General features: G+C 42.6%; 1 protein-coding gene across 31 annotated transcripts in view; it reads left to right on the forward strand.

Moving 5' to 3' along the window:
• FBXL7 (F-box and leucine rich repeat protein 7) overlaps window positions 1-25,202 on the forward strand; it is a 312,912-nt gene that overhangs the window by 280,535 nt on the left and 7,175 nt on the right. For 29 of the 31 annotated variants that reach the window (XM_042834860.1, XM_042834852.1, XM_042834876.1 and 26 more), the window contains one exon: window positions 23,977-24,588. In XM_042834860.1, the coding sequence (XP_042690794.1) occupies window positions 23,977-24,588 (612 nt within the window). Of the gene's footprint in view, window positions 1-7,715; window positions 7,799-9,264; window positions 9,304-23,976; window positions 24,589-25,202 lie in introns of those variants that run through there. The other 2 variants (XM_042835048.1, XM_042835044.1) reach the window with 2 other exon arrangements.

Raw genomic sequence — 25,202 nt, forward strand, 5'->3', positions numbered from 1 at the left:
TAATTGTATAAACTAATGAAGGAAATAGTTTTTTCTTACAGCAGTGTTCCTCCTTACTACAGAAACCGTACTCCTAAAGATTCAGACTGAGCATCAAAATATATTTGTAATTGCTTTTCTGATGAATGTCTTGATTCCCACAGAAAGCTCTGACTTGTGAGATTGAGACAGCAGCACTCCCATGGGAGGAGACCCTCGTGGGCTCTGCTGCTGAACCTGCCCATACACAACGCACAGGAGGATGCAGACAGCAAGGTTGTCCACGTGCCTCTGAAGGCTCTTGGGGCCTTGATTAAGTCCTACTCATCAGTGTTTTATTGCTGCCACTGTGCAAGCCACCTATTCATAAACCACCTGGTTTATGTATCTGTTCCCTGCAGGTGTTCAGAATACTTAGGCAAGCAAACAAGCAATGTAATAAAATTGTTAGGTGGTACCTCTTCCTTTACAAATAGCTTAAGGGGATCTTGGTTCTAACCTAATTTAATTATGGGACTCTTCATCTTTCTTTGCATACTGCAGACTGTTTCAGAAACATCAACGACACTGAAAAGAATGTTTTAAAACATGGAGACTGAAGTCCTGTGGACTCTGTGCTATATGTGTTTTGTTTTGCTGCTTTTTCACTAAGTGGCTCTCCCTGCTTTCTTCCCCTTACTAAAGCTTTTGAAAACACCTTGGTGGAGTTTCCTTGTTTTATCAGTCACAGAGCTGCTGTGTTCTCAGCACTGCTGTTAAAATAATGTTTTTGATAGACTTGCTCGTAATTGCAGAAGTGACCTTTCTGCCCTGCGAAAATCGTGGCAGTGCTGAAGGTCAGTGTGAACAATTCACTGAATCAGCTTCACTTAAAACTGACTGCTCCCTTCCTGGCATTAAAGCATTCAATGGGCGTACATTCCCTGCCCTCTCGGCCCACCCTTGGCCTCTTACGCAGCTTTAGAAGTCATCCAGCTCCACTTGAGAGCAGTGCTTGTCCTTGCAGCTGCAGGACAGCAAAAGCTGCTTACTTTGCATGTGGGCACTGCTTAGGGCCGCTGGGTGTAGCTGCATGGGGCTCAGCGGGCACCACAACATCAGCACACTTGAGGAAGATGAGTCATGTTTTGGCTGGGCAGTGCTTAATGTGTGCAGTGCTGCTAGCCGCAGGGCTCGGCATTCCCCGGGAGCCCATCTGGAGTCCTGGGGTGTCTCTGATTTCTGGAGGATCTCAGGCGTGAGCCTGAGCGGAGAAATACCAAAGGGGGAAAACGCATTCTGGGGAAATGTCACCATGCGCTTACTCTGAACTGACTGTGCACAAATGGCACCAGCGTGGCAAGGCAGCCCTTGACAGCTGTCTGTGGTCTTGGAGCAGATGCAGTAACTCGGGCTTGTGCTTCCTTCCCACACCAGTGCCCTTCTCCTTTCCTCAGGTTACATCAGCAGCTTTTGCCGCTTTGTTCTCTGGAAATGAATTGCTTTTTTCATGCCAGGCTTTCCGAAGTGGGGGCTTCTGTAGGTGAGCTGCTTCTGTAAGCCTGTCCCTGAGTTTCTGCTGTCTCTCATACGCTGAAGAGATGACTCATCTTTCTTGTGAATTGCATTTTTTTTCTCTGAAATTAATAAGCACAAACGTGCAGATCATGTTAGTCTCAAGCCTTGTCTTTTCTTGCCACATACCTACTACAGTTCTGTGTACTCATCCTGAGATCTGGATAGCTGAAAAAATGCTCTCCTTTCCTCTTTGAGTAGGTTTTAATGAAAGCCGTGTCTAACACCAGCCATTGGATGCTTTTGTCTTGCAGAGCCTTGCGGGGAAATAAAATTTCCCTTGTTTCCACCACAGTTGTGGTATAGCACGGCAGGTGGTCAGGAATAGATGACAACTCTCCTGTATGATTTTTGCAGATGGTCTTTGTCAGAAGCTTTAAAACTTTAACCAGAAAGCTTGGTCAACTTTGAAGAACTTTATATTCATTAGAAGTAATACTAGCTAGACCCATTGGCTGTTACATAGGGAGTGGGAAGGCTGTTTCCAAGGATTGGTCTGAGAATTATTATTTTTCCATTTCTCCTAAGTTCAGGAAGCCCCTAAGTAGTGCTAGAAAGCTGAAGGCTCATCCATGCACAACTTGTCCGTAGGTACATTATTCTGTGTTACAGTGCTGGCATCTGTGTTACCTGGTCTGCCTTCCTTTTGTGCTGGTGTCAGAAAATGCCTATCTCCTGCTGTGCTTTTTTTCTCTCTTTTTCAGACACTTATTAGGAAGCATATTTACCAGCTTAAGCCATTGACTGCATATTATTGTTTTTTTAAGTTCTAAATGCCAGATTGTCTGTTTACAACTTGACCTTTCCTTGACCTGGTTCACAGCTTACTTTCTTGACTTTTGACCCTTACCAGTTTTTCACTACCATTTGGCTCCAGCTGTTCTTACAAGAAGGAACATTTAATTGCACCTTCCAGTCAGCCTAAGGGCTTGAAAGCACTCATCAGTTTTAATCATGCTTGCAATACTTCGTAGAATAGACAGCAACTCTTCACACTTGCAGCATAATGTGTTTTCAGTCATCTATTTATTGGAAGAGTTTATATGGCATTCTTGCATGATTTAAAGTCCATGTGAGTGGAGGAAGGAGTGAGATGTAGAACAGTGATGGAGCTCAACAAGAACGATAAGCATTATGCATAGGACAGAAGGAGAGGTGATGAGTCTTGTTCTGCAAATGTTGCCATCATCCAACTACAACTTGTGTGAAGTCCCACCTCACTGCCATCTTATTCTGAGCCTGTCAGTGGCTGGTTTGACTCTTCTGTTCTCTACTGCAAAAGTAAACAAACGCTGTACAGCTCTTCAGTGCCACTTGTGACAGCACGAAACTTCAGAATACTGTTTTTCAATCATCTCTTTTTCTTATTGAAGAGCATTTAGTAATTTTTTTCATGCAGGAACTGTTCCTTGCCTTTGATTGTCATCAGTGTCCTTCTCTGTGCCATCTCTGCCTATACTGAGCTGTTATGAGGAGAAGGCCAGAACTGCATGCAGTACCAAACTGTACTCTTGCTCTGTGACGATGATTGATTTTTTTTTTCCTATTCTTTTTTTTTTTTTCTCTGTTGAGATAATGTTTATTTGGAACTACTTCATGTAACTAACTACCCATTATAATCCCAAGATCTTCCTCCTGAGTAGCGACTGTCAGCTCTGTCACTTGATAGGCAGAATCCTATGTTTCCCTGTGCATGCCTGTAGGTTTGTCCCAAATGAATTTCATTCACATCTAGCCACTGAATTACTTGTTAATGTTGTGTCCAAGAACAGACTGTGATTAAGGATTTTCTGCAGTCCCTCAGGGTAAGTCCTTATCTTCACTTCTTTGAATAGGTTACAATCATATTCATTATTTTCCCATTAATTGCATTTTCTAGATTACCAGTGAGCATGTTGAGCAGTCTGTGTCTTTCCTTTAATGGCGGCGTTGACTCTAACTCTGTTGAGTTGACATGCTCTGACCAAAACACCAGTTTGTACAGCTCAGTAACGGAGCAGTTCCTATTCTTTGTCCATAGTTGGCGGAACCTGTGTAAATTCCCCTCTCAAGCTGGATGGTTTAAAACCTGCAGAATGAGTTTCTGGTCTCTTGCATATTGCAGTCCAACAGAGTTTTTTAAAGCAGTATCAGTGGGAACTGTTCCAGGTTAATCTCTGCAGCACAAAAGACCTACTGTGAGCCAGATCTGTGTCCAAGATGTATTCGCATTATTCAAGTATTTCCTGTTCAAGATGACTATTAATCAAACCAGACAACTCTTTTACAGCAAAAGCTTTCTATAAAATTCATGTTTAGGACATGGCGTAAAGTTACTTCATAAAAACAGTTGTTGACTGTTTGAAAAAAAAAATACATAAATTGAGGACTGGGGAGTTAAAAAGACTGCTTCTGGAAAAGCAAGAATGGCATTTGGTTATTGTATGATCTCATCTTTATGCTTTTCAGGATGAATATTTCGTATTTCTACTAAAAATATGATGGCACTCATTTAACCTTCGAAGTAGGTTCTGAGAGAAGGGGAAGTTGTAATTTTATTTCAGAGGTGCCTTGTTTGAGAATGTGGGTTATCCTGCTTCATGAAACATACGCTCATTTATTATAGTCTGACATGAGTGCCACAAACTCCCATTACAAGATCTCTGCCAATCATCTTGCATTTGGACATGCAAACCATATTAATGAATACCACTATCTTCTGGCTTTTAAAGGACTAAATGCACTTTCAGCCTGCAAGTGTCTGGTGTTTTCCTCTCTCTGCATTAAAGCATAGGATTTCAGGAAATGTGTCTCCTAGGTGATGCGCAGCTGCTACATGGAGAACAAAACTGCCACTGAACTGTACCTCAAGGCATGAGTTTTCCACGTCATTTAAGAGTCCTCTAATATAGAAAATATATTTCACTCCCGAAGTGTCTTTTCATCAGATTTGTTGATAAAAACTACAACCTTTCTCTGAGATCTTTTCCATGCTCATTTCTGTTCTCTGCTGCAGTGGCAGGTGGGTATGTAGGGTATCCTTCCACCAACTAGCTTTCCTTGCACCCGCCAGCCCTGTGCTCCCTTCTCTTGGTTCAGTTCTACAGTGCTTGTGCTAAAATGACTCCTGTTTTGCAAGGTGACAGCTCCAATCCTCTAGATCTGTCCCTGCATCCTCTCCTAGAACAACTTCTGTTGAGTTTCACCCTTTGAAGTGTGATGGAGCGTTTCCACTACACAGAGAATCTCATATTTAAACTTTGGATCTTTGCTGCCTGTGAGATATGTGACTGAGGAAAGGAGTGGACAAAAGTTTGTTACCTTTCTCTGCTGCTGTTCGCTAGGCAACTAAATTTTCAATAAATAGCTTGAAATGAATGGCTTCAGGTGATCCATTTGAGTGATGCCCTGTGTAGCAGAGGGAGCATAATGCACGTTCTGATGAAGAAGGAAGAGCAATGTTCCTCCGGGCTGGCTACAGGCCACAGGGCTGTTCAGGTCTAAGGCTTGTAGGAGCTATAGGAATGACACAGCTGATACGTAGGATCATTTTTCTGAAGCCATTAAAGGAAATCCATCTATGCTAGGTACTTGACAACTTGCTGGGAAGCATAGTCAGTCAGCCAAGTATGCTCACTTGCAGACCTCAAATGTGTTTTATGTTGGCAGTATTAATTCTGAATAGTGTTACAAATATATATTTTATTCTTTTGGAAGACGTAGTTTCACGTATCCTCTAGGGATAGCATGCTCTTTTTAATTCCCCAGTAGTGAGTTCTTTTCATCTCAGCTGCAAAAGATGGGTTAAGCAAGTGTTCGGTCCCTACCCTGCTGTAGTGCACAGCAACAGCAAGGCACTTCTTCCTGGATTCACAGTATGAATTTTTAAGCAAAACCAGCCCAACTTTATAATGAACTTTATAGAGGTATAAAAGCAAGAACATTATCTGTTCCTCCAAACGGCTCCTTTGCCCTTTCATTTGAACTGGAGCAGGGCTTTATCTCTCCCCTCTCCTCCTCCCCCAGCCAGAGGTTATGGCAGAGATTTCCCCTCATTAGGGGAACTTCAGATGGAGCCCACCCTCAAATAAAAATCCAAACATTTTGCTTCCCTTTAGGCAATGGAGGGAGGGAGGCGTTTAAAATGCAGGAGACAGACAAATAGCCTTTCTAAACAAACAAAGGATAATTGCTCTCATAAATGTGGGTCCTCATAATTTAAGAGCAATAGTTTATATACTTGGTAAGCCTTATAAACAGAAAGGGGAGACAAGGGCCGTGGTTGCATTCAATAAAAGCCCAACTCAACAAGGCCCTTGATTGTTAAGTTGTGTATTTTGCGGGCCTCCGCCAAGTTTACTTGCTAGCAGCGCTTTGCTGTGTGTGTTTATAGCAGCAAGCTCTGGGAGATTCTCTGCAGAGAGCCATGGTGATGGGTGGTGTTGTCGGGAGAGGAGTTAGAGGCACAAACAAACCGTCCCATGGATGGTAAATCTCTCTTATTATGTGCAGCTCGATACTCTGGATTTTGCAGGTGTAAGGCTCATATACAAAAGTTAAATTTAGTATGTGTTTATAGTACAGTGTATAAAAAACTGAAATGTGTCATGTTTGGCCAGATGGTAGAAAGCAGTAGTAAAAGCTGTGACTTGGTCTTCTACCACAGACCCCTGACACCAGATAACTCCCTGGTTTAGGAAAGGCTGGTCAGTATGTCTGTCTTGATTTCTTTTTTTTTTTTTTTCTTTTTTAAAGTGGCATTTATTCTTGCTTGATAAAGTTTTGAAAGGCATAATAAGTCAATGTTAACAAAGTCTGGTGAGGACTGTTTTGTGGTCAGGCCAGTTATGGAGAGGGATTGTCCTGTTCTGCTCCGTGCTGTGAAACATCACCTCCTGCACTGGGTGCAATTTGTGCACTACTATAGAAAGAATATATAACTATTAGAATGTCCAAAGGAGGACTATGAAGATGGTGAAGGGTCTGCGGGGGAAGATGAATGAGGAGCAGCTGAGATCCCCTGGTTTGCTTAGCGCAGAGCAGAGGAGCTGAGGGGAGGCCTGATGGCGGCTGCAGCTCCTCACAGGGAGCGCAGGAGCAGCGCTGAGCTCTGCTGTGTGTGACAGCGACAGGGCTGAGGGAACGGCATGGAGCTGCATCAATGGAGGGGTTAGAGACAGGATCTGCACCAGAGGGTGGTGGGCACCGCCCTGAGTGCTGTGGAGAGCTTAAACAGTGCTCTCACACACAGGGTTTGGACTTTGGGTGGTCCTTTGTGGAGCCAGGAGTTGGGCTCCATGATCTTTGTGAGTCCCTTCCAACTCAGGATATTCCATGATTCTATGATTATGGGATTACTAGCAGAATCCTTATTGCATGTCTGAGCTTGGATATATTCGGCCATGCAAATTAACAAAGCTGGAGCTGAAAAATTCCTGTATTTCAAATCAGGAAACCTAAGGATCCCAGGTATTTTAGAGTTGCTTGCAAGTTTAGGGTACTTCCAGGGTGCATAATTTTACAGGCACTGTAGTGTGTCCAGAGGGTTTTACTCTGCTAGCATCTCTAACTTGAGGGTTTTCAGGAGGTTCTGTTGTATTAAGCATCAGATTTTTTCCCAAGCATCTACAGTCTACTTTTTTTTTTTTTTTAAAAGCATTTTGTTTCTGCATATTCAGATTTTGTTATTCAGATTTTGTCTGCTGCAACTAATGCTTCTGATGGTAGGCAAGTGGTATCCATCTCCAACTGCACTGGTTTTATAGCTGGTGTTGGGAAACAACTGATTTCATTTAGCAGCAGGGTTTTCATACAGAGAAGATTATGAGGATGCATAGCAGGATGAGCACAACTATTAGATGCATTGTTCACTGTGGTTTCTAGAGTATTACGTGAGAAAACTTAGTCAGGTTGGTGGGACCCATATGGTCATGCCAACCTGTGACACTTCATTGAGAAATCTTACTTCATCTCTATGAGCCTCCGTTGCTTTAGCATTATGGTACCAGAATGCACAACTGCAAATAAACACCTCTTCTGAGCCCAGGCTGTGCTTGCCATCTGAGATCTCTTCCTCAGGCTGCTAACTGATCATTGGTGACTTATTCAGTGTGATCAGTAAGCTGCCAAAGCTTGGGTGGGGAGTAGAGGGCATGCTGATGAAGGATGTAGCATAAATGCAGTGGAGCTTCTCTGTTCCTCCCAGGTTAGAAAAACACAGAAGTGACAGCTGCTGAAGAGGCTATTCAGTCCTGCTGGCTGGCTGCTGAAGCTGGAGAATGCTGATGTGAGTTCGTTGGTGGGGAGCATGAAGCCAAGCTTCTGAGATGTCCTGTTCATCTATCAGCAGAAGACAGGCAGTTTGTTTTCTCAGTGCGCTGAAATGGTCAAATGCAGCAGCATCAGGTCTCTTGCTTAAGTTCTTAACCTCTCTGACTCATAAAATTATGCCTGATTGTCAGAGCATATGCTGAGTAAGTCTTTACAACGTATTTGTGGAATGTTGATGCAGTGTTTCTTTTGGATGCAGCCTTTTGAAAGAAGCAGAATATGAATTAACATCAAAGCTGCTGAGACAGCCAGCAGCATCTGAATTCCTTGTAGGTTAGTGTAATAGCTACAACAGCTTATTTTAAGATGCACAATTAAGTATAAACTGGATTTCCTAATCCAGTTTATATCAGTCGAAACATAAGAATAAATGTCTGGCTTCATCCTCTGGCTCCACTCGTCATTATCTGCATGATGTTTTTGACATCATATTGTGCAGTAGTTATGGATTTGGACAGAGAGATTACAAAGGGGAAATGAATGAAATGGCTGCTCTTTTACACACTCGCACTGAAGCCAGCTTCTTGAGTGTGTTATCCTCAGAAACCACTGCTTTCCATAATGTGGGAACGTGTCCCATTTCTGCAGCATGTTTCCCACAACAGCAGCTGAGCTTTCTGCAGCTGCCCCATTTCCTGTGATGGGATGCTGTGGTCCTGTGTTAGTGCATCCCCAGCTGAGGCACCGCGACTTGGGTAAGTACCAGCTACTACCTGAGATCATTCCTGGAGTATGTTGGTCCTGTGCTTGTACTGCTTGTATTGATGAAAATGGTGATGTTTACTATGGCAGAATTCAGGTAAAACACAGGTGGTAACCTGGAAAAGATGGTAGCATAGTCAGTTGCTTGGCTGAGATGCAAGGATCCACACAGGGTACTTCCTAGAAGCTATTTTGTTCATGGCACAAATTTACAGTTACAGTATTTATTTATTTGGAATCTCTTAATGTTTTACAGCAAATATCTGTTCTTTGAGCAGTGCTATGGAAAGATGTTTCAGTTGTATGCATAGCAGATGTAGCCCCTTATTGTAAAAGTATATCAAATACTTGTCAGAAAAAGATATTCCGTGGCTTATCTAATTAAGTTCTAATTCATTTTAGCATAATAAACTAAATTTAAATCAGCTTAAAAATAGTCTCCAGTATGCCTCTGGTTAATTTTTTGTAATTCTGCAAAGAGGCTAGTCTATTGTAACATACCAATTTTGAAGTATTTTAAGACACACACACACACACACCAAAAAAAAAAAAAAAAAAAAAAAAGTGAAAAAGATAAAGCTAATAACTTAAAATCCTTCCTTTGAAATTGAGAGATTGGGAAGAATATCCTCATAAGAAATTCAACACCCCTCTCTAGCAAAATAATTGAAATAATATATCTGATTGTCTTTAATTTTACATTCTAGTCATCTTAGTTGTATATTGATATCCTCTGGTGCACACTTTCATCAATGAAAGGTAAGCTTTTTGTTCATTTATAGTACTTCTGTGGCTTTCAGTTCTTTCCATACTTAGCAAGAAAATTCAGAACCACTGTTTCCTTACTGGCCATCTGAAATTGTAGTAATCTACCTATAAATAAAGCCAAATATAGTTATATATGGAAATAATATGCATACGTATGTGGAGAGATAATTGGATTATCCCAAGGTTGAGTTCTCTTGCTGAAGAGCCAGACAGTGCAGCAGCTGTGGTTCTCACCAAGGCAGAGCCTTGTTCCTTGGTGCAGATGTGCAGGATCTCTCTGTTGCCCCACTGTGTGACGCTGCTGGTGCTGCACAAATCTGGGCTGAGAGCAAGGTTCTTGATGGAGTTATTCACACCTTTTTTAAGCTATGGCTTGTTGCAGCTGGTTAAACAATACTCTTTAATCCTTAGCTTTATTTTTAAATTCTCATCAATACCAGCTGTAGGACAGATTTCTCATCCTTAATAATATATATCCGGAACAAATAGCAGTGAGTGATGAATTGCAGCCGTGTGCTGCATGGGAATGCTATTCAGTTAATATATTTTAAACCAAAGTGAGGATTGAAGTTGTTTATTACAGGCATGAAATTAATCAGCAGCCAATGAACTATACATCAGGGATGAGTATGTCACAGATAAATCACAACACTGAGAACTAAGGAACTGTTCATAAACAACTGTGAATAAGCAACTTCAAGTAACTAATCCCCCCAAAGTTCTCATCTCCCTCTCTCTCAGGTCCACAGCACACTACACAGCAGTGCTGCACAACCCATCTCAAGTTTACAAGTGTTGCAAGTTTCCCTGCCTGTATGAGGGTGCCAGTTCCGGGCTTGTACACACCTGCTCCTGTGCACCTCTAAGCTGTGGGTCCCGCTTGTAGCAGCCCCCACAGTTGCCCCCAGGCAGAAAACAGCTGTTCTGTGTGGCTGATGGTTTTCTTCAAGATGACTGTTGGATTTCACTTCCCTTTCAACATGATTGGTCACACATGCACACCATAAACGTGCTCACTTTCCTATCTTATAAGGTGGTATTATTTAGACCATTTGTCAAGGCTGGACCACACAGTCATCTCAATGCCAGGTACTCCTAGATCTCATCTTGGTATCAGCAGTAATCTCATGCTTCATCCATCTACACCCATGTGTATACCAAGGCTGCTGGGTGCAGTTCAGGTGTGGTGGAGTTGCTCTACAGTATTGACTTTTGGAGTATTTGAATAAACAAATATCTAGATTCCTTTTGAGGTTTAAATAGCCCTTCACAGAAAGGTGGTAACCTTGCTGAAGTGTGCTGCTGGCAGACAAGGCTTTGTTGCATTACAAGGACATAAGCGATTTGCCAAAGCCGAGGGCTCTGCCAGCTGTAGTCTCAGCTAAAATAACTAACTGTGTCTGAATTGTTCCCCAGATACTGCTGCACTTGCATGAAACTCATTATACTCATAAAGAAGACTCAATCACATCATCAGTGAATGTTATAGAGTAATGATGAGAAATGACCAATGGATCAGTGTGTGCTTAGTTCCCACCTTTGCTTCAGAAGAAGGCAGAGTAGAGCTAGGGTCTGTGCCTAATAATCAGCCCTCTTGTGTGGAGGCCTTTTCTCGTATGGTTCTCTCTGAAGCCTTTTCTCGTGTGGTTTTCAGATGGCTTCTGGCTATTTTATAACACACCAAATCATTTGGGAACACAGTCTGCTCTCTTTCCAGTGTTTATGAAATAGAGATTTCTGAATCAACATAGGCCATTCACTGTAGAAACTTTGTGAGTCAGCTATTGCTTCACTTCAGTAAATGCAAAGACTTGTAAGGTGTTTTCCTTAGAAAGGCAGGATGGTAGAGGCAGGCTTTTGCTCAGTGTGAGCAATCTGTCTGACTGTGAGCCTTGCACTCCTCTTTCGTAGACCCTGCTGCAGTGCCCTTCTGTAAAGTGTCAGCTACAGCTGCTGTCAGGTATTTATGCAGTTAAACCACAATCCAGTGCTCTGCTGGCGGAATTCACTTGCTACAAAACCCGTGAATAAAGAAGATTTCTGGCTACTAATAATAGCTTGTATTCCATCTCCTGGTGATTAACAGTCTCAGCAGGTACTGAACAAAAGACTCATTTCACATGGTATGGAGTTGTTTCTAAGGAACTTAACAGAGCAATATTCAAATGGAAAGATTCCTATGCTTCATTGCTACAGACCTCTATATTACACTAGCTGCATCTACGTTCCTGTCACTAAGAATGTCCTGTCATTTAATGCCCTTGTCACCTCCATTTCCTTCCATGTCCAATCTCAAAACAGTCTTTCCAAACTGAACCAGTGATACTGCTGGTTATGCCCACAGAGTAATGAGAACTTGGCAACAGATTTCACTTTCTTCCAGACTAGATAAGATTAAATAGTAACATCTCTGCACTTTGTAGTTCTAGAATCATGCTTGGGGTTACGCAGGTATTTTCCTGATTTATGTGTAATACCAGTATTACAACTGTCTTGTCTGTAGCTGATGCTTCTGTAAATGGAATTAAAATGGAGGAACAAGTATCATTAAACATCATTTTCAACTGCATTGCAGTAGCTTAGTTGTACCAGTGTTAGCAATCTGATTTCGTCTCTTCATTCGGGATTTCTCATACTGACATTCTCAGAGTGGCACATTACTATACATGGTACGTGCTCTAAATAGTCACACATCCAGCATGAGTGAAGTGCAGCTCAGCATAAGGAAATGAGGGATATACTTTCCAGGCAATTGGTGATGTTAGCAGAAAAAGACTCATTGCCACAAATAGAATAGAGTGAGTGAGCAGAGACTGCAGTGCTTCAGTTGTAGTGTGAAGTGGGGGAGTCGGGATCCACCGTGTCACTGGCTGCTCCAACCTCCTGGCAGTCACCAGCAGTGCGGGGGGCTCTGCACATCTCAGTAAGGACTCGGCTCCCAGATACTGCACTATCAACCTCTGTGCTTGTAAATCCACTGAGATGGAAAATGTGAAGTCACTGTGGGTCTCAGAAACATTTGCTAACACAAACTCTTTTAACTTTCTCGGTAGAAGTTTTAAAATGTGCCTTACTGATCTCTCTTTGTTGGCTGTGCTCCACATTTCCAAATTATACTGAAAAGTGCCAGAAATACATTTTTGTAAGGTTTGTTCTTTGTGCAAGTCTGTTGCTTGAAGTCTTGTGTAAATGAGAAAGGGATGAAGTCATTACCATAGTTCATTCACCTCAAACTTCAGTACCTTGTAGAACTGCAGCACGGTATCAAATGCCTTGTCTAGAACCTGAGCCTCTTTAAATATAAATTAGTTTACATCACATTTCCTGTAAATACTACCCTGTCATCATTTTGCTAATAGAATCTAGTAGCATTGTGCCAGTAGGATAGTGTTTTGCTCTGTCTGCACCTTAACCAGGTGGTCAATCAGTGGTTTTGGCCATGACTCAACAGTTCTCATACAGTCCATCTGACCCAACCCCTGTTCAAGCACGGACATCCAGAGCAGATTGCCAAGCAAATATCATGACATGTCATGTCAAGATGACTTGTGAAGATCTCCAAGGAGGAAACCCCACAGCCTGTCCTGTGCCAGTGGTCCATCACCCACAGGGCATAGAAATGCTTCCCGATGTTCAGAGTGAACCTCCTGTTCCTGTTGTCTCTTGTCCTAGCAGTGAGTACCACTCAAAAGAATCTGGCTGTGTTTTCTTTACATCCCCTCTTCAAATATTTATGATAAGTTGATGAGATGCCCCTGCATGGATCACTTTTTGGGGCTTTGTAAAACAAAGTAACGTTTCTGTTTTATCATGATGACAAATATTTCTTGTTTCCTAATGCTTCTTTTGCTGTCTTTAAGCCTACTGCCTAAGATATCTTCATAAACTAATGGTATTAAATCTGCTGATAAATGTGAAACTGCATATAAAGCGAGACATCAGTGATAACATTTGATACAATAAGGTTAGGATAATATTAAAAATAGAGCTGAAGGATTTAAGTGATGCTTTTTTTTTTCTAGAGTTCTTGCTCTGGGTAAGAACTCTTTTCATGATTGTAGGTGTAAATGTCACTTTTTTTTCCCATATTGATTTTGGTTTAATGAAGTGGGAAAACGAAGTCAGTGAACAATTTTGATTGTTTTATTTCAGTAAATTGAAAATGCAGTGAATTGTAAAGTAACTATTACAGTCAGTTAATATTCTACGCAAAATGAAGCAATTATTTATTATGGCTTCCTGTAGACAGGGAAGTTATTGAAGTTGCCATAAACACAGAGTGCTGAATTATTGATTTATTTACATGTGTGTACATCTGATACTCCTCACATGTCAGTGTGCCATATGCTATTGCATATAAATAGCAATCTGCAATTTATACATCACAAGTTGCAGACACAGCAAGTGGGAATTCAGACGACGGGGCTGGGTTTTAGAGGATGGCTAATGCACCGCTCCTGCAGTTTTAAGTACCATCTGTTTTGACATAGTCTGGGCCTGTGTTGTGCTGGTGGTCAGGAATCCACACAACTTAGCACTGTTGGGCTTGAGCCAGTTTACATTTTCTAGTAGGAGAGAGCAACCAGTGGCCGTGCCTCTCTCCCTGCTTAACTCCCAAAGTTCCCATAAGCAAAATGTTAATCCCCGTGGTTCTCAATAAGCATTATGTGCTTGCTCAGTGCATCACTGTACTGAATATTGCGTATGCTTGCAGCAGATGAGGGGACTGCTGTCACTCTAGGACCTGTAGAATGTGAAATGTCTTTTATTTAAAAAAAAATCCCCATTTCATGTGTCTTTCTTAGAGAGCTGTTGGATGACTTTGTGCTGGTGTCCCAAGTTTCTGCTTTGGAGATTACATTTCTTTCCTTTTTTCCCCATCAGGTCCAGGTCACTCAGGTCCAGAGCTGATTCCTCTGGAAAGTGGCTTTGGCCAGCTTTTTGCTGAATTTATTCCTTTGTCTGTAAGCATAGTGGTAGCACCGTGGATTTGTAAGAAACATAAAACTCTGGATTAAGTGGAACTTTCTGCCATTCCTCTGAAAAGCCCTGGAGACCAGCCTTGCTTTCTCAGTTTGGCCACGTGTCAAAAGGGAGAGGAACACGGCCCTAGAAAATGAGGTATTTGCTCACCAAATGAGAGAATGCTTTGTCAGGATAGTAGCAGGTGCTTTTGAAGGAATCTCATTGGTAGGAAAGAAAATAAACTTTGGAACCTAAAGTGTAAACATAGCTGAGCTGATGGGGAGCAGGTGTTCCCTGACAGACTTCAGTCACGCTCTGTGCAGTCTCACTGATTATCTGCAATCCGTGGCCATCCTGCATAGCCAAGTCAGGCCCTTGGTGGCATCCCTTTGAGTCTGCTAAAGCATTAGCCTAAGAGTAAACATGTCTGCCTGGAAGACTCTCACTGCCTCAGTGTAATTCTGCAGGAGTCAGAAGATTTCACCTGAGTTAAAGTCACCCTGAAGTGAGCAATGACATAATAACAAACCCAGCAGTTCTTCTTCCATTGCAGAACTTTTTATTATCACTTCCTTGCTGATGACGCAAGTGGCGGAGGCACGTGTAGGTAGAGTGGAGAAGGGGTGCCCCTATCCCTGCACTGTATGGCAGGGTTGTACCTCCATCTGCCTTGCCATGTGACTCCTCAGTCGGGAGTTGGGGGCATTCTATAGAATTCTACAGGTGTCCTGCAATAGAATCCAGTGGGAATTGGGACTTGCTTCTTTCCCTTTTTATTTTATTTCCTCTTTAAATCTATACATCTTTTATTGTGCTGTGTACACTTCTGTCCCATAATTTGCAGGGTTGCCTTTTAGCAGATTTTCAATTTTTAAAGCCCGAATTTAGTTTAGGAAGGATGTTTAAACTGTAAATTGCACTGATTTAATGAATCTCTACCATCAAAACCTGAACGCAGAGAGGAACGCAGTTTGTGGCTTTAAGTCTGTTGCTACTGTTTCAGCTTATGTTTATCCTATTGTTTATCATTATCTCCAGTTTTTGAGGCCAAATCTTAGACCCGCTGTTAATTTCAGTCTGTCATTTCTGAGAGTTGTGCCTTTTTAAAGCACCAGTATTTGATTATGAAAAACAATGGTCTGTTCCACAAATAATTAACTTTTGGTAGATGTGCTGGAAATAGTCATTCTTGGGGGAATTATTTGTCTGCTGTAAAATTTGCAACCGACTAGATGCAAGTCATCTTGATTACCCAACACCATGAGCGTATCATTCTATTGTCAGCTTCCCCCAAGGCAAGCATTCCTCTAGTTCTGTATGTTATTTTCTGTTTAGAGCAATGCACATCTTACCAAACTAAATTTCAAGATTCTTCAGGTCTACCATGCTTTGGTCCACGTGAAAAAAACGTGAGTCTTGAAAACATCTCACTCTCATAAACTTGTGTACAGCAACTTGGCGTGAAGTTGTTCTGTAGTAAAGAAAACTGATAAAACCTGTGTTCTAGATGCTCCCATCTTTGGGAAGTGAAATTTTAGAAGAGCTACAGCTGATTGCAGTGGCTGCTCGGATTTATGTGTTTTCTGCTTAGGAGTCATGAGGCATTTGTTTGTTTTCCATCTATATTGATTGCACAGGCCTGTTTGTATCAACATAACTTAATGTCAGCATATCATTGGAAGACAGACTATCGTTTTGCTCCAGCTCAAGTGATTGGTTCTGGTCATGTGTTTGTGGCTAGAGAGTTAGTGTTGGGCAGTGTGTGCTCATCTATAGTTACGTTAAATGGATTTGAAATGAAAAGATTAATACATAAAAATATGAAACACAAAAATGTAAATGTTGCCTGGCTTGGCAAGCAAAAAAATGTTTGACCGTACGCAGTTTTCACCTTGGAGTAGTTCAGACATCTCAGACTGACTCAAAGGAGAGACTGACTGTAGTTGTAAGTCTATTTCACTAGACCCAGGCATTTTCTCAGGGTAAGTTGAGAAGATGTTTTGTATTCATCTGGATGGAGTTCTTGTGTCAAATAAGACTCTCTAACCGCTCTTGTCATGTGTAGAGAAAGCGGATGGTAGGCTTCTTAGTATGACTTTGGAGTTGAGCAAACTGGACATATTTCAGTTGTCTAATTTTATCTTAAACCTTCATATAGAAGCCTGGAATTTTGTAAATGCCTATTTCCTTGTTAACCACAATTGTATTTTGCATATTTCAAAGTAATGCACTGAAAAGATCTGGATTGCTGTAGATGTGGTAGTCCTGAAAATGGGGGACAATTAAATGTGATGTGTCCAATCTCTTGATAACTCAGTATTGAGAACCTAGTGGGGAGCAAGATGCCTCTCCTCAAAGTGGCATGGGTTGCATTGGGAAGGAGGCATGTCAGGCTTTGGGGAAGGTGGAGGGTGAGTGCTTCTTCACTCCAGAGGGAGTGAAGGTCAGAGGCCAGACCTATATTAGCATATATTCACCTATATTAGCATTTTCATTGAAGTCAGACACTCACTTTGGAAACAACTCTCTTCTTAGTCCTCTCTTACCATGCTTTAGTTACCACCACAGGCGTATAAAGCCAGTTACTTTCAGATGAAACAAAGGCAAAGAATACATGCCAGCAGAACGCCTGAAGTACCAGAAGCAACACCTAGTAAGCATTCAGGCTTGAGAGTGAAGCCAGAAGTCCAAAAGCGCCCACTGCTCAGACCTGTGGCTGTTGGGTTCTCAGTGCTAACTGTTGGGCTCCATCCATCTTCCTGCATTCCTCACTCACTGCAGGGGGAGTTCCCTGGCATACAATAAGGAGTTAGGAAAGTGTGTGATCTGAAAGAATTTAAGAAGAGCTTGCACTTCAGCATGTGAGGGAATTCATTTCGGGGTTAGGTATTTCCTGAATATGTTACAAACGCACCATCCTGTCTACTTCTACGTAGTTTTCCAGAAGTGACACACTGGCAAACCCTTTTACTAGAACTGATACACCAAGTATCAGCACTGGTACTAGAGACAAAATTTACATGGCTTGACTTCATAAATAAATATGATGAACTAATATGATTAGAAATAGTACCATGAATGATTTTTTTTAATTCTTTTTTTTTTTTTTTTTTTTTTCCCCTTCAATCTTTGTATTTTTAGCTCTGCTCAAGAAGATGTGGATAAAATTAATCCTTGCCAAGTGGCAGGGGACAAAGTCAGTAGGGGGCAAATATGTACCAGCTTTTGACAAAAATACTGCAAGGAAGAGTTATTTGCCTAATAAAATTGTAACAATTATCTCACTTGCAGTGCTGTTTAATCATAAAGCATGAATATGCCAGGAATGCAAGACAGGTCTCTAAAAGTGTTCAGCAGAGTTTATGGACTAGAGAAAACTGGAGCTCAACATCATAGGGATGTCACACCAGTGTAATGTAAAGTAAAAATGTCACACAGAAACAGCTGTGAAATGGCTTCACATTTTAACATAGCCCTCTTCCACATGGTCTTGTAACAATGTCTATAGTCTTGCTCAAAAGGTGCAGTTTCTTATTGCTTTCTATGGGAGGTTTTTAAAAACCATAAAGGGTTATTTTAAGTTCTGTGGAACCATTCCTTCCAGGAGCATGTGGATGCAATTACTTCATGAGCTCTGATGCTGCTCATTTTTACACTGAAATATTGAGCCTTGTCATAGATCTTTTGCTCTCAGAAAGAGAGTTGCGTGACCTACGAGATCTCACAAGATCAGCAAAGCTGTAAATTAATTTCTTAAGTCTCTCTGATCCCTTCATTTTACTTAAGTTTCCTAGCTAATTTCTTGTCTTGCTAAGAATAAATGGTTTGGTGAGAGGGAAACAGGAGCTGTAACCTATCTCAGATTTATTTAGATTTTTGCATATATGTGTTGGAAGTAAGCCAGGAAGCAATGCCGACTAAATGAAGTCATTGTAATGTGGCCGCAAAAGAGGGATAGCATATTGCATAGTTATAACTGCATATTTGTCAGCTGTGATGATGTTTCAAAGAGAGCCATACTTTGCAGTTTTCTTTAATAATTTGCTAGTTTTCCATCCCTCTCCAGAAGCTGTCTGTTTGAATTAAGTTGACATACATAACTACGTGTATACAGAGGAATGGGTCAAAATGTATGACGTGGTATATTTGGAAAACTGAAAACGAGCACAGTTTTAGAAGGTTGCTCTCTGCTCCAAATACTCTTTAAAAAAATTGAAGATTAAGGAGACAGGTGTGGGGAAGACTAGTAGAGTAGGTAGAAATAGATGATGAAAATAAATGGCCAGGCAGCTGTATGACACATGGGAATGTGGACAATACGCTGAATCACATACTGAATGCATCATCCTTCTGAGACTGTTGAAATCTGGAAGGCTGAAATACAGGAGAGAAGGACTCTGCTGTAGCCACTGCTGTAGCCACACTGGCTACAACCACTGCTGTAGCCACTGCTGGTGCTGTAGCCACAGCACCTTGGAGTGCTGTGCTTGTTTTGGAATACTGTGCTTTGGAAGAAATGGTCACAGTTGGAGAAAGTCTAGGAGACACTGTATTAGTGATGTGTTTAGGAAGAAAGGACTGAAGTTTGAGCACATAGCTGCCAGAAATCCTTGCAGAAGTAGTGGAGATCTGTCATTCCTCACAAGCTCTAGTAGAGGGCAAGAAACAGCTTCTTACATGAGTTGGGTAATAGGAAAAACTTAGAAACTTGATAAAGTGACAACACTGGAACAGGCACTTCAATGAGTTGAGTTATAGCTTTCCTTTGAAATAAAGAACAGGGCAGACATGCACATCAGGGTTGGTTTAAGTGTACTTGGAGAGAGACCTCGAGAGAACTAATCCAGCCCTGTTACTCATTCTGCGCAGTCTTGATCACAGAAAGTTGCAAAATCACGTAGGTACCTCTGCTGACCAACCCCTTCTAGGAGACTGCTGCAGTTTCACGTGAGGCTGTGCAGTGAGCTTTGTTCCAGCCAGTCATGGTTGCTGGCAGGATGCGAGGTCAGCAGTGCTACCTCAAACTGAAAAACACGTGACATTTCGGATGTGGGAGATGCTCTTCTGTAGGTATATGTTTTTTCTGGGACTACTTATGTGTCCAGTGTCCCAGAACACCAATGACTCTGTTGTAGCCTGTTGCATCAGCTCATTTTTCAGTTCCTCAAAGGGATGCAGCCAAGTTTGACACCAGCCTGTCATATCCAGGAGTCTTGTGCTGAATCAGTCCGGCAGAAGCCTGTCAGATGCCTGTCCCTATTTTTGTACTTCTGCTTCTATGGCCATTAAGCTTCTACTTTTCACAGCCTCTGTAAAGAAGTATTTCAGGCATGGGCACAGGTGGAGGAACAGTGGTACAATGTAAGATTTACACCAACATTTCACTCAGCTAAATAGCTAATATTTATGCAGCACTGTTACTGCTGAGATGCTGAGTGTACAGTGTTTCCATACTATGCTTAAATGGTTCTTGTTCATATTATTTTGCATCTAATGTTCTGATAAAAATGCTAATTTCTTTTTGTTTTCCTCGCCTATACTGACTCTTCAGAGCCTACTCATAGTTGTAGTCTAAATTCTTGCCTCTGTTGCTAAAAATCTCAGCCGTGGCAGCAGATCAAAACGAAGCATCCATTTGAGGCTTTGTTAATGTTTATTGAAACTTTCATTTTAATTTTACAAGCTCTGCATAGAGATCACTTTAAAACAGGTGCACACAGAGCTCCCTAACTAAAGGTGCAGCTGAATGCAGTCAGGCTTCCAACATGGGCAGCAGTTCAGTCTCAAGAAGGCCATGCTGGGATCCAGGCGTCAGGTGTCTGACATTAATGTCCACTGCTGTCTCACAAAAGCATGACACTGTTTTTTCCCTCTGGTTCTGAAGTCAGAAACTCTATTGTTGTCAGGGCCAGAATGCACAGACACTTGATCTTGGTTTGAATCATGTGTGTAGAAGGCTATTATTCCCCAGATGTATGCATGCATTGGGAAACAAACTGGGGGAAAAAAACAGAACTAAGAAAAGAAAAAATGGGAGCAGAAAACTTTGAAATAAACCAGATTCTTAGTGGAATAAAAAAACTCCCTTCAGTGCATTTTCTCCATCTGTGTCAGCTTTTATAGCTCTGTTTCTGGTATGCATCTTTTGAGATTTCTTTAAAGATTGTGAAGAAATTTTGTCTTACATCAACAAATGGTTTTCAGAGCCTGAGCAAAGCCATAACAAAAAGCTTCTTGCAGAAATGCATTGGTGGTCAGGGAGGGAGAGGGGTAAATGAGGTTGTAGGGAGGGAAACACAGAGCTGCTTTGCAATTTTTTTTTACATTTGAAGATCACCACAATGCGAAGTTGCATTTCAGGCTTAGAAACGGTTGGGGGGGGGGATTTCAAGACAAGATGTGCTTGTATATGTTTTGTGAGTAGACTGATTGTATTGAAAACTGCAGTCGGTTACTTGGTTTGCGCCTCCATGCTGACATTTGTCGTTGTCATACCATCAGTAAGCTGCCCTGTCTTGGTTTGGCTCAGGCTGGTAGCTGGCGTTCAGTAAGAGGTGAAAAACTAAACTGAAGCTGATGCAGTGCTGCAGGAAGTCCTTCACAACAGTACTAGAAAAGACTGGAAAACGTACAGCAGGCCAACTGTTTTTTGCTGAAGCTCTGAATGCTACCAGAAAGCCTTCTGAGCTTTTACTGGTTAAAATGTCCTGAACTCACCTCCTGTGTTTCCTTTTCCCTTTAAGATGTGTACTTAGGGGGAGGAGGAGAGGATATGTTCATACGGACCAGTGCATATCTGGAAGTCCATGTCCTGAAGGTGTGTGGGAGCAAGTTTCACATGGAACGCCTTCAGGATATGCAGGGTGCACATCTGGAACTGCTACAATGATGATAGAATTGGGAGAGCATGAAGAGAGCACGAAAAGTACCCATAAAACAGAAGGACACCACTTTTTTAGCTCCAAGTCTTAAGTTAAAAACCACATTATGATTCATTATGCATCCAGAATGTCTGAGGTATAGACTATGCACAGTTAGCACAGGAATCAGGAAGGAATGCCACTTCTGGTCCAAAAGGAATGGAGATTAACAGTACTGGCTTGGTGCTTTGATCACAGGAGGGGAGCATCATGGAGCATTAGAAGCTGTTTTATAATTAAGTGTAAGAGTAGTGAAGAATGTAAGCCTGTAGGGATGGTTTTTTGATGTTTTCAACAATCACAGACTGAAACTGTTTTTTCATACAGGGCTGGGAGCCCATCTTACAGGCGATGATCACACTGTTCTTTTGTATTAAAAGCATCTTAAAGTCTCAAGAAAGGAACAAGAAGTGAAGGCTCCAAATCTGCCACATCTTATGTACATGTTTAACGTCAGGCACTGTTGTTGGCTTTGGTGGTGATGTGAGGGAGGTCAAACATATGGTAAGGCCTTGCAAGGATTAATCTAGGGGACTGTTGCCTAAGTGGTCCGTGGAGCCAGTGCTTGTCTGCAGGAGCTTGGCTGCTGCTGGTGGGATTTTTTCCTCCCCAGCTGTAAATCTCATTTTTAAAATACCAAAGTATACTAGACCCTTTCCAAATAACACTCCTCCATGCAATTATTTGCAATGGCTGCCAGGGGGGTATTAGGGGTCTCAAAGGGGAGCAGAGTGTCTGCAAAACCTACGCTGCATTAAGATATCGTTCTTGCTCAGAAATATACAGATCCCTGAGTTAGATTCACTCAGCCATAGACCACGCTCAGAAACCTTGAAGAAAATGGTTTTTCTTCCTCTTGCTGATATACTGAGTTTCTAAGTGAAACACAGCGTGGAAGAGGAAGAGCAAAGGAACTGTGTAGTGGGGGTTCTCTCTTCACAGTGGGAAATGATGATTTTGATGTCTTCAGCTGAGCTAAGGTGGCGTTGGGCAAACTTGTGCACTTTGTGTCTTGGCTTCTCCAGCCAAGCAGTTGCACATCTCACCCTCACATACACACAGAAAATGCAAACCTTGTGTTTGCCGCTGCTGTGGTGAGGTGAGACCGAGCCTGTGCTGGGCTGAAAGCTAAATGCTCAGTGGGAAAATCTGTGTATCACTGATCAAATTCAACTAAGACATAGTTAATTTAAAAACTCTGCCTAAATGTTGGTTTGGGTAGGTTTGTTGAATGCATTTCAGGATGCGCCCTGCTTAGCCCGTATCAGTGCTGCACGGTTATAAAGCTCAGAGCTTAAGGAGGTGGCTTTGCATGCTTCCCTGAAATGTCTGAACACTGAAGGGATAGGGAAAGATGCACCGTGGAGCAAATCTTGATGTTGTGAAACCACTGTTCTTACTCCATTCTCAATTCTTGTTATCCTGCTGGGTGCTGTGTTTTGGTTTCTATATTCATCTGTATGGAGTTTTTCTTCTTAAAGAATGCCTGTTGTGGTCAATGTGGAGACTTAGAGTTGGAAATCATGTGGCAATCAGTGTGGACAGGTCAGAGAGGTAACGAGCAAGCTCTCTGGCAGCATTCATTTCTCAGCATATCATCTATGACATTTGTTTGACTGCCAGAAATACCACCTAGTTGTCTCCATTTACTAGTTTGTATTGCATTGAATGGTGTGAAGAGCTGGGAGCATGAGTGGAAATGAATTTTAGGCAGCAATGTCAGCAGAAATGCAAAACTGCAGAAATGAACTTCTGTCAAACTCAAGCTTTCTTTGTAGCACGTCCATTATTTTTGTGTTTGTGAGATGGTAAAGAAGTAGTAAATTGTTGTGTGTGGTTTTGGGTTAGCTGCTTTTGACCTGACAATAGCACTAGGGAAAAGCTGGTGTAAGCTTTGTGCAGTGGTTCTGTAACAAAGCTCCAGGCATGCTGTTTCTCTGCCACTTGCTCTTCTGTGCTAAATGTGACCAGAGCTCGTGTTCTCACTTCGGATAGAAGTGCCTTTCTGGTGGCAAGAAGCAGCACGGCCAGCACCCCCAGAGCCAGTTGCTGGATTCTCAGTTGAACTCCTGGTTTGCATGAAGGAGAAATGAACTTCTTTAATTACACAGTGAAAATTTTTTTTCTTTGCACAAGAGCTTCTTTACGGTGAGGGTGACGGAGCACTGGCACAGGCTGCCCAGGGGGGGTGGGGAGTCTCCTTCTCTGGAGATGTTCAAGTCTCGCCTGGACGCCTACCTGTGCGACCTGGTGTAGGGAACCTGCTTTGGCAGGGAGGTTGGTCTCGATGATCTCTAGAGGTCCCTTCCAACCCCTACAATTCTGTGATTCTGTGTGAAAATACCTGCATAGGGCTGTGTTTTTCCCACCTGCCCAGACCTGGTGAATGAAGCAGCATTTGCTTCCTGAACTTCTCTTGGCTTCTCCCTGAATGCCTGGAGGAGCAAGGAGCTGAAGGATGGCTGTGTACCTCCCTGACAGCCCCTGGGTGCCCAGCTGCTGTTGAGCTTACTGCAGTTACTGTCTGTTGGTTCAAATGGATTTGTTTCCTGTGCTGTTCAGTCAAGAGCATGACAGTGTGAAATCTCTGGAATCCACCGTCTCCTCTTTACGTTCAGGCATGGGCCCACAGCCTGCCCTCTGTTAGTGCTTTGGGTGGCCAGCACCGAGATGAGCAGTGCTTTGAGAACACAGCCTCCTTGTGTTTCTGAGAACTTGCGTGTCCTCCCTCTCTCTGGCGAAATGGCTGCTCGCTGAAATCCCACCTTTTGTCTTCCAGATTCCGACCTGAGCATGCGGACTCTCAGCACTCCCAGTCCAGCACTGATATTCCCACCAACATCTCCCGGTTTCCAGAATGGTCGAGGCTCCTCTACTTCGTCATCCTCAGTCACTGGGGAAACGGTGGCCATGGTCCACTCTCCCCCTCCCACCCGCCTCACTCACCCCCTTATCCGGCTGGCGGCCAAGCAGCAGAAGGAGCAGGCCCACGTCGACCGGCTGCCCGACCAGTCCATGATCCACATCTTCTCCTTCCTGCCCACCAACCAGCTGTGCCGCTGCGCCCGCGTGTGCCGCCGCTGGTACAACCTCGCCTGGGACCCCCGGCTCTGGAGGACTATACGCCTGACCGGCGAGACCATCAATGTGGACAGGGCTCTTAAAGTGCTGACGCGAAGGCTTTGTCAGGATACACCCAACGTATGTCTCATGTTGGAGACGGTAATTGTTAGTGGCTGCAGGCGGCTCACAGACAGAGGACTCTACACCATTGCCCAGTGCTGTCCGGAACTGCGGCGGCTGGAGGTGTCTGGCTGTTACAATATCTCCAACGAGGCGGTCTTTGATGTCGTGTCACTGTGTCCAAATCTGGAACACCTGGATGTGTCAGGTAACGGGAAATATTTAAGTATGGATGCCTGGGAGTCTAAAAGCCTCATGCCAGTCAGACACCTGCTCCCCAAAACTGTGCACTTGCCCTTTCTGTGTTACGTTTCAAGCTAGGAATACAGATACACTCACACTGTTCCAGTGAGCTGGGCACCACTGGGATCTCAGTGACCCACATGCCAGCAGCAGCTCACGGACAGAATGGCTCTGATGGAGGCATGTTGACAGAGATGAGCCATTCAGACAGCCATGACACTTCTAGATGTTTGCATAAAGAAGCCTGTGCTAGGCTTTTTGTTTAGGTATTAATATCAAATGTCATTCCTAGTGAAACTTCAAAGTCTTCTAGTTTCCTATTCCTGTTCCTATTTTAACCAGGTGCAGCTAGCTGAGACTTTCTTTTATAATGTATAGACTCGTTTAGAGACTTCATCCTTTCACTACAGTTGCAGTATATCACTGCTGCTGTTTAGATCAGCAGAAATGTTTGAGACAGTTTTCCCCAGATGTGTCTGGGGGTACAAGATATTTATTTCTTTTTCTATTTATTTCTTTTTCCCAAGGTCAGCCACACACAGTTTCCTCTTGGAGAATGTGTTGGTATTTAATTAAAAG

Source organism: Centrocercus urophasianus, unplaced genomic scaffold, assembly GCF_019232065.1.
Source record: "Centrocercus urophasianus isolate 14NV4802_14NV808 unplaced genomic scaffold, USGS_Curo_1.0 seq_11, whole genome shotgun sequence".
NCBI classification, from domain to species: Eukaryota; Metazoa; Chordata; class Aves; order Galliformes; family Phasianidae; genus Centrocercus; species Centrocercus urophasianus.